At 38.8% G+C, this 19,857-nt stretch overlaps 3 protein-coding genes across 4 annotated transcripts; 2 read left to right on the top strand and 1 right to left on the bottom strand.

The window, feature by feature from the left end:
• Positions 1–303: 303 nt before the first annotated feature.
• On the bottom strand, positions 304–10,316 carry tmem38a (transmembrane protein 38A). The gene is made up of 6 exons (XM_074669118.1): positions 9,528–10,316; positions 3,906–4,062; positions 2,913–3,097; positions 1,993–2,080; positions 1,477–1,594; positions 304–1,001 (listed from the first exon to the last, which is right to left on the bottom strand). The coding sequence occupies exons 1-6, from the start codon at positions 9,649–9,651 to the stop codon at positions 801–803; spliced, it is 873 nt and encodes a 290-aa protein (XP_074525219.1). The 5' UTR covers positions 9,652–10,316; the 3' UTR covers positions 304–800.
• A 984-nt stretch (positions 10,317–11,300) lies between these two features.
• smim7 (small integral membrane protein 7) lies at positions 11,301–13,792 on the top strand. The gene is made up of 5 exons (XM_074669119.1): positions 11,301–11,422; positions 11,654–11,695; positions 11,773–11,825; positions 11,919–12,009; positions 13,083–13,792. The coding sequence occupies exons 1-5, from the start codon at positions 11,397–11,399 to the stop codon at positions 13,096–13,098; spliced, it is 228 nt and encodes a 75-aa protein (XP_074525220.1). The 5' UTR covers positions 11,301–11,396; the 3' UTR covers positions 13,099–13,792.
• Positions 13,793–15,194: 1,402 nt separating this feature from the next.
• On the top strand, positions 15,195–19,302 carry LOC141788518 (mediator of RNA polymerase II transcription subunit 26). Of its 2 annotated transcripts, none has more exons than XM_074667347.1 (3): positions 15,195–15,546; positions 16,384–16,458; positions 16,560–19,302. In XM_074667347.1, exons 1-3 carry the CDS (start codon positions 15,475–15,477, stop codon positions 18,087–18,089), a joined length of 1,677 nt encoding a protein of 558 aa, XP_074523448.1. In that variant the 5' UTR covers positions 15,195–15,474; the 3' UTR covers positions 18,090–19,302. The 2 variants fall into 2 exon arrangements, with proteins under 2 accessions (XP_074523448.1, XP_074523447.1); XM_074667346.1 differs by having other exon boundaries at positions 16,381–16,458.
• The last annotated feature ends 555 nt before the right edge of the window (positions 19,303–19,857 follow it).

Raw genomic sequence — 19,857 nt, 5'->3', positions numbered from 1 at the left:
AACTTCATTAGCATTGCTTTATGGCTTGTTCAACAAGAGTGTCAGCACAGCAGGGGTGTACAAGTTTCTCAGGACGTGAACTGAGGTTGACCTTAGACCTTTCCTGTCACCTCTGAGCAGCTTCAGAGTTATATAACAGAGCTTATAGAGACAGTCGAAGAAAGGACGGATTCCTTGAAAAGTGCTTAACTACACAAATATTAAACGCTCATATCATTTTGAATGTGTATGACTTCTTTTAAACAGATCAACTTATTGACACTTTCACTTCTAAAGAATTAAAAAAAAAAAACACCAAAACAATGTTTTTCAGGATTTTATTTAAAGACATGATGTTTTTCTCCTCTCAGTGTAAAAAGCAGCAAAGTTCTTTCACAAATTGCTTTACTCACATTTTGAATTTCTGATTGAGAGTTAGCGTGATTCAGAAATGTTTTGTCTTTGTTCTAAAGTTAAATAAAGAATCGGTGGGAACACGACAACTGAAGTGGAACAGGGGTCATCCTGACACAAACACCGGTCACACAGTGTTAAGCACAGCTGCAGATGTTCACAAACATAAATAAATAGTTTTAAAATGTCCAGGTTGGGTTGAAGTGTGAAAGATTTGCCTTGATATTTACAGAGTTCTTGCGCTATGTAAAATGCAAAAAGCACCGTTTTTGTTTTTGTTTTTTTTTTCTAATAGAAAGGGTTTCATCTGGTTGAACATCAAACCGCCCCTTTCCCTGGAAAGGAATGGGAAGTCCTACGGAGCTGAGGCCGAGTCAGATGCAGCCTGAATGCTGTAACATGGGGTCCTACTCTGCTTTCTTGGCCTTCCTCTTGCGAGCGCCTTCGCTCAACTCCTCCTTGGTTTTCAGAGGTGAGGATGGGGCGGCAGGAGCATGATGGTGGTCTTCGTCAGATACACCAAGAGGGGAGCCGAACAGAAGGTGGCAAATCCAGGACTCAATGAGAGCGAAGGGGGAGCCGTGAGAGTGGCGAGCGGTCATCACCACCTAAGGACCAAACATAAGATCATATAACCTCTCACACAGGAAAGATATATCGTCCAAAACAGAACATAACACTGCAAAAAAACTTAAATCAACAAATTTACTTATTTATTTTCTCTAAATAAGAATAATTTCTGCAGTCAAGAAATTTAACAGGTACAATTTTAACCAACTGGAATCTAAGTTGTAACTCACAATTCAGGTTTTACTTAAGTTTAACACAAAATGTTAATCTTGACTTGTTAGCTTAAAAATTCAGCTTAAATGAAATTTTTAACAAGGGGTGCAGGTATGGCTTAGCAGTGTAGGTTGTTCATCCCTTGCAGCAGCCCAGGTTCAAACTCAAACTGGGGCCTTTTTCATGCATATCACTCACTACTCTCTTCCTGTTTCCCCCACTGTCCCAAAAAAATAAGGAAAAAATCAATCAAAAAAGAAACACCATAGATGAAATTTCACCCAGCAGTGCTGATCTCACCTTGCTTGTGGCCATAAAGAGGGTGAAGATGAGGATGAGGTTGGCTTTAGACACCGGCAGCCAGTGAGCCTCCTGCATGGTGAAGAGGATGGCTCCATACAGACTGGCTTTGGTTGGGCTGAAGAAAAACAAACAAACATAAATAACTATGACATGAAGATTTAGAGATGGTAGCAGATGGAGTAAAGAAAATATCTCATTTCACTAAATGTTTTCCTTTGCCCCGGGCAGTGTGCGATCTGATCCTGTGTGTGTAAGGACGTTGATGTGTGACAAAAACAATGGCCATTTGTTCCAGAATTACATTTTTGATGCTACCACTAGATGGCACCAAAGTCAAACTATTTGTCAAGGTGCTGCAACAAATCTTCTGTCCCACAAAAAAACCCTGACACTATTTTGGGCCCTATTTAAAGTCACATTGCTTCTCAGGTCCTGGTTTGGCTGAGTTTTGGTTGCAGTAACTTTATGCTTTGGGGACAACATTTTCAAATCTGCAGCAGGACACAGACTTACAATGACATGTTGAGGATCTCGTTGGTTTCGGGCCTCCACACACCTCGCAGCAGCTGCTCAAAATTGGAAATGAGAGCCACACCAGAGCCTGTGAGAATAAAAATAGACAGTGGGGAAAAAATGAGGACAAAATTGTGTGTGTCTCTCATCAGGCTCCAGCTTCTCTTGTTTGGACGCCAGCAGGAAATCAGGAGAGTTTAAACTGCAATTCATATTTTAATCTTTATCATTTAAACCTTTCATGAGTTTACTATTTAATTTTAAAAATGTTCATAAAGGCTGAAATTTCAATTAATTGAAATCTCTTATCTTAATCTCATTGAAGCAGTTAATATATTATACTTTAGGGATTATGACCTGCTCCCTGTACTGTAACCTGGTTGCTATAAACACTGGCACTGTCTCACTTGGACATGATTGACCAGCACATGTGCACACTAGCATAAACATGCGTCATTCATTCATGTGTAAATGTGTCCACTGTGTAGTTTCCTGAGGGTGTTCCTCACTGAATGCAGCTGTCCATTGAGAGAGCTGCTGCCAGGGCAAGCCGCACAGACTGCTGGCTCAGGCAAGCAGTGCCTAGCAAGGCAACAAAAGCTACCACTGTTGTTTGTAGGCCCTAAAAGTGAAATAGTGAGAAAAGCACTCCCAAAAGTAAAGCCTGTATGCACTCGTCCTCAAGGATTGTTTGTCCATTTTCTTCAATTCAACGCACAGGAGCGTTTCTAAAATAAGCAACATGTCCTCACATCTTGATGCTCTCCAACAGACTAACACTTAAATGACCAGATACTGTGTGGTTCAGCTAGAGTTTAACAAGTGAAAGAACTCTGTTGCATGTTGCCAAATCCCCTCTTATCTCTTCTGTGATGACATGCAAACACATTCAAAACACTGAACAGATACAATGATCAGACCTTTGACGTAGCCGACGATGACCATAATGAAGAAGCCGTGGTGGTAGGCGTGGTGGGCGTGGTGAACACCTGCAGCGATCTTACGAGTGCGGACAACTTCCTTCAGAGCAACCAACACCAGCTTGATGGGCAGGAAAGCCACACATTTATAGAAGAGGTTCAGAGGGCAGTAAAAGATGAGGTACCTGTGAGGATAGCAGAGAATAAAACATAATGTTATTTTAAAAATGGTAAGGGTAAGGAGGTAAGGGACTTAAAAGAGAAAAATACAGATCTTTCTTCTCACTACTAAACTTCGTCAGCCGGTGTGGTGTGGTGTTGTCATAGAGGCCTAGACGTGTCATAAATCAATCTGGTCCTGCTTGACCCGATTGGGAAGCGAAGAAGTAGCATTTTGGAACAACCTGTAGCTTTTTTCAAGATCACTTTTAAACTCCTCACAGTCCCTTTAAAGGAAGTGGCACAAATATTTTGATCATCCAGAACCTCCTAATTATCCCAGCAGTAAAGGCCTGTATGACAGCAACATGATACATGATTAGAGTATCCTACCCGTATTCAGCAGCGGAAATGAGTCTCTAAATGATACTTAAAAAAAAAATAATGTTCAGAAATCTGGTTAGTGTGACTAAAACAGGAGTGAAACCTGGATTACACTACACAGGACTGTGGTAGCTCTTCAGTAGCTCTACTTATCTTAGACTAGTCTCACCCCTCATTTTAGCCCTGTTTAAAATGCTCATTTCAGCTACTGTCTCTTTAAAACCTCCCCAACATTCCAGAACCCAGCACTCTTGAAGCCTCCTTCACTGTTGCCCCGCAACTGAGTTGTAATTCAGACCCCCTCTCAGCAAAAATTCACTAACTTCAGGTGTCACCAAGTGAATATTTCCAACGTTTTCAACGCAAGTGTTCAAAAACAAAGCAGATTTGATGTTTCTGTTTCTGAATCTCCAGTGTGAAGGAAATTTATTTTTCAGAGTAGCTTCTCACCAAACAGCTGAGGCCAGCAGGATGTGGCTGTTGTGTTGGAAATAGTCGACGGGGCTGCTTCCAAGCATGATGTCTGCCAGGATGTAACTACCGAAGCAGTAAAGCATGGCACAGAGCCAGGAGGCCACAGGACTCCTGCGAGAAACCTCCACTGAACCTGCAACACAGAGGACAAGGGACAGGAGCTGAAGGGACAGGGAGATGAAGGGCACTGACAATAAACGTGGCAGCAATTATCCTCTGACATCATGCTCAGGTAGTGATGTATCATACTGCTGTGTTCAACCCTGTTGGTCAAAGGAGTTAGGGTTTCTGAAAGGCAGCAAAACAGATTTACCAAAAAAAAGTCTTGGTAGAAATCTGGAAACGTTTAGAGATCAAGACACTTAATAAACCATGTGCTACGTTTGCATGACAGCTTTAGTATCAAACTATCTACAGACAGTCTAATAATCCTGTTAGCTTGAAAGTTGTTCAAAGCTAATATTACCGTTTTGTGGTTTGACTCAGTAAAAATCAAACCTAAATTTCTTGCACCTGAGGTAATGTTATCTTGGTACAAAACTGAGCACTGTACCGACTTACTAACCTTAATCTGGTAAAATAAATGTTATCTTGTGAGTGCTTCAATTACGGCATTATTTTTTTTTCCCAGGATGACATTAGCTTACAGGGTTTTTTTTTCCTTCTTTTCTTTTCTCTTGGTAAATATGGCCACCCCCTCTCAGTTTTCTTTGTCTTAAGAGCTCTATTGGCCCATTTATTAGGGAGTTGAAAATGATGGGAACTTTAAGCACCTAGTCTGTAATACTGTGGTACAACTAGGGATGGGTACCTTTCACATTTGAAATGATACGGTACTGATGCCAGGTACCTGGCAATCGGTACCGGTACTCAACGGTACCAATTTTCTGTACTTTTTTGTGTTTATGTGGTAAAAAAATATCGATTTGTTCAATAATAAAATATGTATTTTTTACAATTTAACATATTTATTCTTCAATATATAACCTTGAAATGCTGTGTTCATGGAAAATTTCCTACTCTTCCACTCCCTCACAGTCACAAGGATGTGTTTAGGTACCTAAACATGGTACCTTTTGATTTTACATGAATCGATACCCGGTACTTTTGACATAATTCGGTCGGTACCTAAAAAAGTATCTAATTCGGTACCCATCCCTAGGTACAACATCAACACAGTATCTCATTCTGATCCAGTTTTCAAAGGAAAATTGTAACTGTGGATATTTGGGGTTTTCAACAAACATCAAAAGACACCTTGTTAGAATTACACCCAGAATGAAAAACAAACAAAGACAACAAGCAACTTCAAATAACTATTTGCTCAAAGAAAAGAAAAAAAAAATTACAAAATATGCTTACAACTTTTAGAGACATCAATGTCTTTTAGTACTCTAATATCCCCTGATAGTAAAGTATTAAAGCAAGCCTCAAAACAATTTCAAAATGGTGGTATAACTTGGTATTTCTAAAAGTGTAAAATTTACTGAGAGAACTGTCAGTAGATGAATACAATGATTCCAATTTCATTAATTTGAGAGCCTGACTGAAACTTATAACCAAAGTTCCCACCAGGCCAAACTGTCAGCAATGAATGACCTTAAAAAGTCCATATCAGGGGAACCCTGCTGTGTCTATGCACTGTATCTTCGTCACACGCCCAGTTTACCATTGCAGTTCACGCCCTGATTATCCGCCTTTTACCATAACCAAATATTGACTCTGGTCTTCTGCAGAGATGTTTGAGCTGACAGTTCACCATCACAACAAATGATTCATTGAAGACAAAGTGCTAGACCTGTTGCAGAAAAGCATCCTTAAACTAATACCAAGTGCAAATATGCTAATGGACATTGTAATTATTTTAACTTGGAGTAGTTTTTAAGAGACAGTGACAGATATAAACCTAAGGATGACTATCAATCGTTCATCTTACAGTTGAACAATTGCATAATAATTTCTGATCTCTAGTCTTTAAAAAGAAGAAAAGAAAAGAAGAAAATTTACCTATTTAAAGGTAAATAGGTGGAAAATTTAAACATCCAGTGTGTAAAATCAATTCAAAGAAGCAGAATAAAGTAACCATAAGTTTTTTGCTTAAAATATGCCCTGTTTTTTATTAGAAAAAGAAAAAGCTCTTTCTATCTACAGAGAGTAAGGTGATTGACATGTTGCCCTGCCATGTTTCTACAGTACCTCAACAAGGAGAAACCAAAAATTAACTCTAAAGAGCGTTTTAAACATGTGCCACCTTCACATTTTACCATTAAGTCCAAAGAGCTGATAACCTTCAATGACTTTTGGACTTTCAGTAAAAGGCAGAGTGAGTTCACCTCAACCTGTCCTGAGCCTTCTAAAAACATGGGGAGTATTTAATGAAATACTTTGGGTCTTCTTTTCAGGGCCTGGGAACCATGATATTTCAGAACATAATTACTTTATCGCTTATCAAGTTAAAGCACAGTTTTGGCCTTCCTTTTTTTTTTTTTTTTTTTTGCAAACAAACAAAATAAGTCAATGAGGGATGTGTTAAATCCACAGCTGCTTCAATAACAAATTGAAACTGACAGCTGAAGTGTTGTAGCTTACATATGTTAACAGCTGACTATAAGAACAGGATATATTTATACTGTAACTACCAGAGATGACATCTGTCTCTGCTTGGGGTGGGTTGGAGGGGAAACAAGCACAGGGCCAAAATTTCAATGTATAGTTAGGCTAACAAGCTAATGTTGGATACACCAAACTTGAGCTTTATGTAGCTAATGTTGGTTAAGTTAGCTTCACTAGAACTAAATTCCCAAATAAGAAATGATGAAAGGTTTAAAAACACCCCCACTGAGCAAATTTACGATAACAAACACACCTGAATTGCTTTGCCTAAAAAACATACTGTGAAGTTCAAAACGCAAAATCAAAGTATGTGCCAAGTAAAGAACAAGAATCTTCAAATTAAAAAAAAGCTCTGTTCTGTTACAAAAGAATGAAGAACATTTAAAACTGCAATGTCAAAGATTATGAATGGAAACAGTAGAAACATGGACACAAAAGAAGTACATAAATATTCTGTCCACATCATGGAAAGTATGATTCCATTTTAAAGTGTCTTAAAGATTTTATGTGGGTTAAGACCACACTTTCAAATTACTTTGAAGAAATGAAGTCAATGGAGATCTGAACACGGCTGCTTCACGGCACAAATCTCCAACAACAGGTGGGTGAGGGTGTCGTGGTGACTGGAGCTCAGTTCCTAAGCAATCTGATCCTGAGAAATGTCGCCCTATAAATATATTCTGCTCAACTGCTTCTCCTGCCTTCAAACTGTAAGGCCCACCTTAACCCTTGACCCCAACACTTGTTTCTCATTGCCCGCCCATGTCAAGCCCCCAAAATCTCATTCATACTTCCCTTTAACAACTGCAAACAAGGACTCTGCACTCAGACACGTGTAAGTGTGTGAGGTGTGTTCAAAAACGATCTTGCAAATGTTGGTGGGTAAAACATTTGACTGTAAAATTTCCACAGGTATGATGTCAGAGAAATGTTTGTAGCTGCAGTCATCAAGTCAAGTTTGTAGCCATGTGCTGCGCTTAGCCTTTGGCGTGGTATAACACTAAAGCCAACACGTATGCTGGTATTTATTTTACAACCAGCTGGGTCACTGTGTTTCTTTACCTTTTTATTCCATGTGATACAAAATATAACAGTAATGTTAAAAAGAAGGTGTATGCTGACTAAACATCCCATCTGTTCAGAATCTTTAACCTCTTAATGACCTTCATATCACCTGAAGACATTTATGTTCAACTCAGTGATCAATAGCTATAACAATAGCTGTGACTGTAGAGGGGCTATCTGATGGATGCTCCAGGCTGACCAAACACATCACAAAGCAATGACACTGCAAAAGACTTTCCATACTCTCACTTGAATCTGAAGTGTACTGTTGGCAACATATCACAAGATCTGTACTGATTTGTTATTATAGCTGCATGAGCATAACCTGCACTAACTCACAACTCCATTTTCAAAGATGCAGCTTACAGTATCAACAAAACAACTCAATATTCATGTATGCTAACATTACAGTAATATACATATGCTCACTTATAACAGCAATGTCCTGAGGATAAATGTGAACAGTTTCTAAAAAAAGTTATTTGAGCCTGAGCTGTGCCCTTATTTTGTCATCACTGTACGCCTACATCTCCCACAATCCAACTATACTCAGGTGTGTTTGGCCCGTAGCAGCTATCATCAGTCAGAAGCAACATCACGTTAAGAAAAATATCAGACTAAGCTCAGCTCCCTCAGAGTCACAGCAGTCTGTAACTGCTGAAAACATTCCTTTAAGTCTTAATCAAGTTTTGATTTAAGTTAGTCACGCAAAAAACTGTTAACATCAATCTAGATTATCCTAAAACTGATGCAGATAGTTATCTTGTACCAAGGCGTCATCACGCCTACACAAAAACTTAACTTTTTCCACATGCATATTAATAAAACAAGTGACTAGAAGCAAATTAATTCTTTTTTTATTTTATTTCTAGGGGGCTCAAACGTTTGTGTAAGTGTAACAAATGGCTGTACTCTTTTGCCTTAGCATTGCTTATGAAGGAAATTTAGGTGGTAATACAATTGAAGTATTATATTTGGTTCCATTTTTCTGTCTGCTTTGGTTTTATGGTTCTTCAGACATTAAAAAGTGTTTTGAAGAAGTATAAAGGGACGGCAAGCTTTTAGATTTGTTGTGTTGTGTAGATATGATTGGCACTCCTTCACCTCCACTGAAGGTGCAACTGACACCACAGTGGCTGAACTTTCTAACCAAAGTGAACTTTTCTTATAGGTGAAGTTGTCTGAAGAGCTACGCACTCCCAGGAACAATAAAGTCATGCTAAGCCGCTCCACAGACATCCTATTTCATGTTTAACAGTCAACGTAAATAACATGCTCTACTGCAGCCTGAAAGTGTGCAGCAGAGGGGCTTCAGAGGTCCACTGACACTGTCTATTTCAGGATCTTCTATTTATTGCCTAAGTCACTGGTATGCACAGGCTTTCTCTCAGGTTTCAGCCTCCTCAGGCTCTGTTGCTCAAAAGAGTCAATCTTGGAAAATATCAGGCTTTACCCAAAGCTGAGTGATTTAATCCGGTTCAGTGATTTCCTTGGTGTAAATGAGGTCAGGCTGCTGCAGCAACAGAGACCCCCCTCACACCAAGTGAGAGGAGCTGCAAGTGCTCCTGCTTCATTTATGTAACAGGTCATGCTTTATAAGGAAAGAGATAACAGCAACTGAAAGTCCCTACAGGGTTATAGGAACCATGCAGCACAGAAAAGCAACTTTGATTTTTTTCAGTATTTTTTTAGAACAATTTTAGCCCAGTTTAAGTTTTGATTCCCCGGTTGGAAGTACACAATTAAGGTTGTAATCTTCATTTATTGAATTTGTGTAGTTGGTGTAAATAAGGATATGTTTTGGCACATGTATAATGAGTGTCATCATCCCAAAACAGAAGTTATCGAAGCTCATCACATGCACATTTGTCTGTAAAACAACACTCACTCTAAGCATGAAAAAGTATAAAGTGCACTGACCTGGCTCATACTTGAGGTAGAGGATGGACACGATGTAATACGCGAGATCAAACACAGGGAACATTCCCATTTTAGAGAACGCTTGGGCAAAATCGCCCATATTAAGAACCGCCAGCACGTCCATGTTGCCTGTCTGGTAAACAGCAAATCCCTGTTTTTGTCCCAACTGCGCAGTCTGGATGCAAAAGCCCCCCCAGCCCGGTCCACCGACTCTCCACCAAAGCCCCCCGGTCTCGGCAGTGAAAGCCTGTGCGACACTCAAGCCTTCCTATTAATACCACTCATCTCTACAGCCTCAGCATCATCATCATCATCATCCTCACATGCGCTCCGCGCCAGCTGCTCCGCGACGGGGGGTTTAGCATGTCAGCTGCTGGAAATATCAAAACAAAAGGCTCTTCCTCCAGTGCTCTACAAAGATGTCATTATTTTTAAACAAGGCGCTGTGAGAGGTTTGATCACAGTCATTGAACGCAGCAAATCCCCAAATGATTGTCCAGGCTTAATACGAAGAGAAACTTCTTTATCCTATCGTACGTAAACATCAATAACAGTCCGGGTCAGATCCTGCATCGAGGCTGCTCAGTCGGATGATGGACTAATCCCAAAAACAACATCCCGCGGACAGCACTGGCTGTTTAGATTTCTGCACGTGATGCTGAGACATTGTCGGAGTAAACCAACTCAGCTGGAATTATAGTCAGTCTGATATGAAATTTATTCTTGAAGCATTTTTATTATATTTTGGTTTTTATCTTCAGGTTTGACGACGGTAAATATCAGTGTGAAAACCTCCAGCAACACTAGGGGGCGCCACAGCTACACAGTTAAAACCTTGTTTCTGCAAAACATCAACTTTCCAGGAATAGAAACATTATAAATAATACTAGTAATAATAATAACTAACTAACTAACTAACTAACTAATTAATAATAATAATAATAATAATAATAATAATAATAATAATAATAATAATAATAATAATAATAGAACAAATTTGTTCTAGTGTTTAATGAAAATGGTGAGTAAAACTGTTTGAGACCCTTCCATAACAGATGCTATATTTATTCGTTTATCTAAGCTTTTTCATTGGATTAGTGTTGTAGCCATATTTCTGTGTGTACACCTCTATTATCATTGTTATATAATTAGAGTTATGATATATTTAACTTAATAACTTTCATATTCTGCGTCAAAGCAGAGGGATTAAATTTCTAAATAGAGGGTTACTACATAACATAACAACCCAAAAGGTTTTTACTTTCCTTTAGACAAAAAGTGATGGATTTCTGTTTTTAAAACACGAAAAAAATGATGCATTCAGGTATGCGTTGCGAAGGGTGAGAGTTTTTCAAGACTACTTTTAATAGCTATCATTCCATACCTTTTTTTTGTCCTAGCACAATTATTTTCTTCCGGAATATTAGTTGAGGTTGTTAGATGCGCTAAAAAGGGAAATTAATGTTGGTAGAGTATCTTTAAGAATTTTTTGTGTTCCAACATTAACTGATTAGAGATTTACAGCTGCTATTGCCTAAAAAGCCTAAAGATGGCGCAAGTTACTCGGGTATAGCTCGGCGTATTTATGGTGGCTGACTCTGGTCTTTTAGGAATTTTTAATCTAACAAACAACCCGTATTGTTGAAGCACATTATGTATTTAGTGAAACCCGTTAAAATTAGTCAATTCATTATCTGAAACCAAATAAATCTATTCGTTTATTTGGCAGAGGACAAGTTAAACCTTTGCTGCGCGGCAGTAACCTGACAGTCCAGCATCAGGACAAAAAAACTCATCCTAGCTTCGCTATTGGTCACATTCCTGTTGCGTAGACGGACACGGAAGTACGCGGTCTGATGTGATGTGAAAATGATCGGGGATCTGTTGATTTTCGGGTAATTTGTTCCGTTTTTACCATACTTTACAAACATATGAGATCTTATACCACCTAAGTAGTATTTTTATGTATTTTTTAAAGAAAGGTGTTCAATGAAACGTTTGTTTCTCAAGCTAACGGCTAGCTAAAGGGCTAGCTCTGTGCTAGTGCCAGCTCATCAACCAACGTAAATCCTGTAGGTAGAAAACACCTTTACCTGCTGACAGTTTGTATCTTATTTTTTCTCTAGGACCTTACTGGTGAATGCAGGAGCTGTGCTGAATTTCAAGCTGTGAGTATTTACGTTACAACGTCAAACCAATGAGCAACTTATTTCTATGAGCAGGCTAACTCTGGATGTTTTCGCAGCAAAAGGAAAGAATCTCAAGGATTTGGAGATGAGTCGAGAGCACCTACAACAGGTGAGTAGGGCAACATGTTAGAAGGAAGTGAGAAAGATCTAGAGGGCTTTAAGGCTGTGCTAAAATATAAATATATATCTGTCTGCCTTTCAGGTGACAACATCAGAGAGTTTTTACTCAGCCTGCGGTACTTCCGAATCTTCATCGCTTTGTGGAACATCTTCATGATGTTCTGCATGATTCTGTGAGTATTTAACCTGTTGCAGGTTGTGTTGCTGGTAACATGTAATTTGAGGGTGTGATGGTGAACGGGCTGCAGTATGTTGACAAGCAGAATTCTTGTGCTGGGGTAAATCTTGTAGTATAGGCTATATTGCATTCTAAAGCCATGTAAAGACAATAATGTTGGTGTATTTTATCTTTAATATGCCCCCAGGAAACATCTTAGTGATTTTCATGCGCTTTAAACGTCATATGTTTTTTAATGTGTTTTTCAAAGTCTCCCCTGAAATAAAACTTAATCCCTGTTTGTGCCACATTTCCTACACGATACACTCCCCAGCTGTCTTAGAAATGTTCTCAGGCATTTTGGAAAGTGAACTTTGTATTTGTTTCCCACTTTTTAAACATTTCTGCCTTCTCTGGGAACCAATAAGCTCAGGATTAAACGCCACAGTCAGGGGAGGGAAGTCAAAGTATTATGGGACTGAGTAATGCTTTTATGGTTGTGGGCCTTTTATGTGATTTGTTGACTTATCATGAAATTATGCTAAAGTTTGTCTTATCCAGAAGAGACTAATCTTTGTGCTGGCTCTTTAATACCCCTAAGTCAAAACATCAGTGGCAGTACCAAAATTAAGCCCATCTTTTAGGGTTTTGTTAATAATTCCAGATGGCACATTTCAAACCCTAGCAACAATATTTATGGATAGATTTTTCAGTATTCAAGAAAAAAAACAAGCCTCCTGTTGGTGTCATGATCTTATTCTTGAAGAGAAAAAGAAGGAATGTTTTTATTTTAATATACTTACCGGTGCTCTAAACTAGTGAGTTTCAGTTTGGCTATTTATAGTTTTCTTTATTATTATTATTATTATTATTATTATTATTATTATTATTATTATTATTATTATTATTATTATTATTATCTTCAAGCATACATTTAGTCATTTATCCTGTAGCTTAAGCAGCAAATTATGACTCCCAACTCTTCCCAGATCACCCCTTAAATTTCAAGAGTTCTAAAAACAGAAAAAGAAAGAAAGAATATCAACTTCATAACTTTTTTAATTAACTGACTGTCTTTATTCCTCACAGATTATTTGGATCGTGATTAACACGGACTTCCACCAGAATTCTTACAACAAGGATGCCATCAACTTCCTGTGTATTTAATGTTCTTTGTCCTCTGATGACCAGTCTCACTTCAACCGTCACATTTAAACCTGCTTTTGATTGTATTGGCATTTATGAATCTCTGGATTTATTTTATCCTAGATAAGTTGTTACATTTTGGATCTTTTTGTTGAAGCTGTATCAGTACCCTCTACTCTGTAGTATACATGTTGTCCTGAACCTTTTTTTTGTACTTGTAGCACAGTCTGATATCTCGCAAATCCTTTTATCTATAAGAGACGCACTGGGTCAAAGATAAAGTAATTTTCACCTTGGAGGATGAAACTTTTGGGTCTGGCTTTGCCCTTAAACCCTCCTTATTTTCATCATTGTTTCTCTTTTATCTGCACATCTGTAGGAGTTTACTGGGACTTCATGAGATTATCTAAATAGCCACTGTCACTTATGGTCTCTGCATCTCCTCTGTCTGTTATAAGTGACATGTTTTCAAATTTATTCATCATCAGTAATGCTATGTTATGTCAGTACAAAAATATTTAATTACAATCTCTCACATATTTAATTGCTATGTCCTTTACCTGTGGGGCGTTTGTGCTGTAAGTAAATATATATATATATATATATACCCTACCCTTATTCTTAACAATAAAGATGCAGTTTTCTTATCCTGTGATGGCTATTCTACCTAATTTGAGTGTATAAATCCATGTTAATTGTAAAAATGCATCCTAGATATGTCATTAGTTTAATTCTGAATTTTAATGACACAACATACGAAGTGTATAACATGAATAAATATTCATTGGGATTTTTAGCGAAGTCAATACTCAAAATACCAAAAATTTTAAGCAGAACTGTTTTCTGTGATTGTCAATTTATACATTTTTCATAAAAATTTTAACACATCTATTCTTCTTGATGGGGCCTATAACAATGTGTCCAGATGACCATTAAATTTCGTATTTTGAGTAAATGTTAACTGCATTTTACTTCATCAATTTTTGACACCATTATATATTGTGGCAAAAGTGGAAAGATTAACAGGCAGCAAGCAATCCTAGGTTTGAATTAACTGGCAGGTGGGCTATAAATTATGGAGGGGAATCATCCCAGCGAATGTCATGTTTCTATGTTGAGACCTGGGAACATTGTGTCAGAGGGAGAAATTAGATCACAGGACCAGATGGGGACAAGTGTGCATGCACAGGGTTGTAAACGGTGATTTCACTTTTCTTACACTGACCCAGTTTTTACTTCCATTTTCTCGTAATTGATTTGTAGGGTCAGTAAGATACAATTTCCAGCTTTTGTTTAATTCAAGACAATAGTAATGAAGAGAACAAACCTATTGAGCGGCAACAAAAGACAAAAGTAAGCATACAATACTGACCTTTGATAATAATTTTATAGCAATCTGCATAACCTTTACCCATTCTCACAGTTTTATACTGCACATCTGTTTAGTTTTTACACCCTGAAAACAAATTTATTGTGTTTTTTGTACAATCTCCATTTGTTTAAGCCCTCATGCTTCCTACTTTCATTTATTTATTTATTTTTTTATCATTATTATTCAAATGCACTAAAATATGACTTAAATGTGCCTCTCAGAATCTTTCAGTCTTTAACACATAAAGCACTTCAATATAAAAGTTAAATGTTTTTAAGAAAAAAAACACATATAAATCAATGCAATTGTTCTATTACAGTTAGGCTTCAAAATTAGAAACACGCCATGTTTTCTTTTGCTGTAAAGAAAAGACAGGTTGCTACTACTTTCATGCCTTCGATTAAATACACTGATGTTTTATACATGTTTACTTCATCTAAGAATGTTCATTATCCGTGTACTGTTTACAATGAAGCTATGAGGAAATTACTGGCATGTCTTTATTTACAAGGCGACTCTTAACTCGTTTTCCTCTGATTTATGTTATTTAATTTATTTGAGAAATTGTGGGAGCTATAGTCTCTGCTCTGTAAACCTGTCACCAAACTTATTTTTGTTCTCTGTTCAGTGAAGTTTACCGCTTTGTTTGAGACGCACTGAATGACGTCAAATCTTCCCATGATCCACTGCGTATGCGCTTCACAAAAAGCCTGGTGAGGGGGACTGAGGCGCAGGCTACCATCCGAAGAGGGTAGCCGTCTCAGGGAAGGGGGTTTTGTCCTGTGTACCCACATTGTAGAATGTAATGAACAGCACCGAAAGTATGAAAGCTCTATGGACATGATGCTCTGACGCACTGAAGAGCTTTCCTCGGGCCTTTGAGTGTCGCTTTTTGTTAGACCGCTGCCTCTTCAGGGGTTGTCTGCTGTCTGGATCCGTGTTGACCCGCGGTTCCGCCGGGCGATGACAGCGACGACAGCCACCCCTCAGGTGATGAGAGACCGGCTACTGCAGGCGATCGACGGTCAGAGCAATGTAAGTGCACCCTCTGGTTTCCAAAATAAGATCAGGACGCGGAAAGGCAGACAGCAAGGTCCACAAAGGGCTGCCTTAGTGTCGGCAGCCAATGTATGAACAGTGAGTTATTATTTGTCTGCTAATTAGCCGGCTAACATTACCAATGAAAAGGACTGTTCCCAGACATTCCCGTGCCTGGCTGTCTGACAGCTGTCCACCAGTGTTGATATGACTTAGCCCTGATCTTTTGAAGAATTGCAGATGATACATGTGCTCAGTAACAGTTATTATTATTATCATTGTTGTTACGTTTCGTTATTGTCTGGGGTTCCTTTAGTTGCCTTTAATCCCAGATGAGCTTTGGTATGTCACAGCGTTTTTTAAAGATTAACCCTGTGTCAATACAATGCCAAACCTCTGAAGATACAAGAACTATTCCACCGATATTGATATAATTAAAGAAAAACAATGTATTGATGGACAACTAAAGACTTATTTATTTGTAAAGACCCAGATTTAAGTAAACTTTAAGTATCACTATTTTCATTCCCTTGATCTTACATGCAGGTTAAACCTTGTGTGTTCGTGGAATATGAACTAAAAATTTGCATACCATCTCAGTTTTCTCATACCGGACCTGAAACCAGTACATGTGCATCGCCTCTTGACCCACAGGTGCACATTTGAGAGTCTATTCAAATTGTGCCCAGATCCTCTAACAGCCTTGTTTTTCTCTGCGGTTTTTGCAAATTGTTACATTTACTTAAGACCCATGTGTCTTAAAGCTGTTATCTGTTTTTTTCCGAACAAAGGCCCAGGACTGTGGCATATCAATTCATATGTTTTTTTCAGCAGATATGTAACATGGTCGTAGTTATGGAGGTGATCACCTTCTTGGAAAAGTATCCTATCACCAAAGAAGCACTTGAGGTAGGTCACAATCACATGTTCTGCATGTGAATTGAGGATTAAATAGACCCCGATTTAATCAAGCTGCTGTTTAACAGCTGTTCAACCTTATCTCCCCACAGGAAACCCGTCTTGGTAGGCTCATCAATGATGTCCGAAAGAAAGCCAAGAATGAGGAACTTGCAAAACGTGCAAAGAAGCTGTTGCGAAACTGGCAGAAGCTTATTGAGCCAGGAAAGAGTGAGGTGTTGTCCAAAGGACCTGCTGTTGCATTATGGTCTTCCAATGGTTGTATCTCTGTCCCAGCAGTCACCACACCATCAGGTAAAACCGGCCAAGAGTTAAAGAACATTAATGACTTCAACAACTGCTCAGCCTCAAAGGTGGAAAAACTGAGCAAGAAAAGAAAGAAAGACCAGAAGGAAGTTCAGCTCTTGCCAGCAAAGGTATCCAAAACAACTCTTATTGATAAAGTACAAAACTCCAAACAGCTGCTCACCAATGGAAGTGTCAGTTGCTCTGAAATGTTTACAGATATGCGTGCACGTCAGCCTTTAGATAAGGAGGTTTCTGAGCCTTTGGACAACAACAGGCCAAGTAAAATCCCAGTTAATACTGTAAAACCTCATTTAAGTGCCCCAGGAATCAGCAAGCCTTCAAGCACTTCTTTGCTAAAAGCATCAATTCAGCAGCAGCAAGCCAGACAAGAGCAACCGGCCTCTGGGGGGCAGTATCAACCCAGAAACCAGCACGGTTCCCTGCGTTGTCCTCAAGCTTCAAAGCAGGATGCTAGTGTGAAACAGACAGCATCACAAACACAGAGACTGTCTGTGGACACCTCTGTGTCAGAGCCTTCCAGTCAGCCCTTAAATGTTTTTGGTCAGGGCCCACGGTCTACATGTTTGGATTCTCTGAGTAGGGCACCCTATGCTTCTGTTCACCACTCATACACTTCTTCCTTCAGTAATGGGGTCACTTTGGAGGATGACAACGCTGGTGCAAATACATGGCAAAGGAAAAGGCAGAAGTATAAGCTGGAGGACTGTGTTGTGAATTCAGACAGACAAACTGAGGAAGATAGCACTAAACCAGTCAGGTTAAAAGACAGGAGGCTGACTTTCGACCCAGTGACAGGACAGATCAAACCCTCCCTAAAAGAGTCTTCCCAGTGTGAGGAAGTTCAACTGAGCCACACTGAGCCAGAATCCCAGCAGTCTGAGCCATCCAAAAAAACCCACAATCTACCCGTCCTCCCCAGTCCCTTCCACCAGACAGACTGGAAGGAGCTGTCGAGGAGCGGCATCATTCAGTCATACCTCACCCAGCAAAGCAATGTGCTGACATCATTGGGCGCGCACACACCTGGTGCACACTTTTTCATGACGGAGTTCTTAAAAAAAGAGGAATACAAAGGAAAAATTGCAAAGAAGACACACACACTTGCACTTGAACTACCGGCAAGAGATTTACCGGGGGTCAACAGAGAGGTCAGGGACGAGGAGCTGAAGAGACTACACACACAACACTGGTCTGGGGTAAACGGCTGCTACGACACAAAGGGTAAATGGTTTGACTGGACAGAGTGCATCTCTGTACACCCACATGCAGATGAGAGCATGTTGAACATACTGCCATATGTCTGTCTGGATTGACAATGGAGTCTGGTTTCTGAATTAGGGGTTGAAAGCCTCCTCTGTCATGTGATGAATCTTAAAGCAGTTTAATTGATGTTTTTTTTTACTTCATTGGGAAAGTGGAATCAATGTGCTACCTGCATGTATGAGTGTTTGACAAGCACAATGAGTGTAGTCAGTGTTCTTTATGAGAGTTTTTACAATGTGTCAGTACTGGAAGCAAAAAGGCTATGCATTACCTGACCATTGAGTTTTTGGTGTAAAGTTACTGTCAGGCTTACATTTCCAAAACCTGCAATTTTTTAATGGGAGATTGAATTACACAACAACTGCACAACTACATTAATCAAAGATATCGCCTTGTGAATGTGACACACCTGCATCCACTCAAGTCATGAAGACAGTATTTGTTTTTAACTTAACTTGAAAATGTGTTTGATACTTGAAAAATGGATGATCTTGATCACATTTTAACAGAGCCTTGACCATTAAAACTTGTCAAGCCTCTACTAATGAGGTCTCTGTTAGTATTACAATACTTGCAATCCTCGCCATCTGTCTTAACAACTACCAGGGGTTTGGAGTATCTATGTGTAACAGTTGATTGAGTGGAGTTCCTGATAAATATGTTTCAAAAATCATCAATATTTTCCCTGTGTTTTAAGGTTTGAATGCTGTTAAGTTAAGGAATATGAAACTGCCAGATGTGACTGCTGTTGTGACTTTCTCATGTAACATATTTATCTACATTAACTTGTTTGTTTTAACTCGAAATAATTTACTCACCTTGAGTACATAAAATAATGTCTTGTTTGATTTCTTTGCTCAAAGCTGGCTGGGTGATGCGGTATCTACTTCCCTGCAACCAATTTAGGACTGTGAATTTCTCAGTAATGACACATTCTGATAATGTGAAGTAAGATTTGTTTTATACTTGCCTTTTCCCTTTACTGTGTATGAATCTGAAATGAAATAGCAGAGCAGTTTTCACTGCTAACTTGCATCTTCGTACTGTTAGGAGGAACTGTGATTTAAATTCTCATGCTGGATGAAGTACTTAATCATTCCTTTAGATATTCTTTGCCTTATGGAAACAGGTGTTTTCCCTAAGGACAGAGCCTAAGTGCATGTACAGAATTAAGATTTTGTATTCAAATGAATGCAGAAGAGGTCATATTTGTGACTTGAAGTCCTTTAAATGGACTTTGTCATATGTGTTAATAAAAAATGAAGGCACTGTGTGTTCTCTTTTTTACGTGTTTATCACTTTTTCTTAACCTTACAGCACTGCACTCCATTGTTTGCTTTCATTTGAAGCTCCTATGAAGAATTTTTAGGCCCATGATAAAACATATTTAAACCAATACAAATACCTGTATGTAACCTCTAAAAGTAAACAAGACCATCAGCAGCAAGAAACCTGTTATTTTCATACCTGGCTGTAACTTCTGCTGCTATGTTGGTGTCAAACAGTGCTTAAAAAAAGCAGGCTGCTAAACCAGTTGTTTTTTTGTTTTTTTTTCCAATACATACATCTAGAGTAAGTAATACATTTGACTGTTAACACAAGATAGGCGAAAAAAGTACCAACATCTATAGGAAAAGAATAGCAAAGAGACTGAAGGTACCCATGTGTCAACAGGGGGCACCAAAACTAACACAATCACAATATTCCATATTGGAGCTTTAACACCAACAACACCCAACCTATATTTCATCAGGGAAATTTAAGCAGCCATAAAACCAGTCCAACCAGGTGTTCAGACTAAAGGTATGAATATCTCTG

This window comes from Halichoeres trimaculatus, unplaced genomic scaffold (genome assembly GCF_033239565.1).
Source record: "Halichoeres trimaculatus isolate MK-OKI-2021-1 unplaced genomic scaffold, fHalTri1.1 fHalTri1_scaffold_4, whole genome shotgun sequence".
Taxonomy (NCBI): Eukaryota; Metazoa; Chordata; class Actinopteri; order Labriformes; family Labridae; genus Halichoeres; species Halichoeres trimaculatus.
The sequence above is the reverse complement of the archived record's forward strand: the minus strand, read 5'-3'. Positions and strand labels throughout refer to the sequence as shown.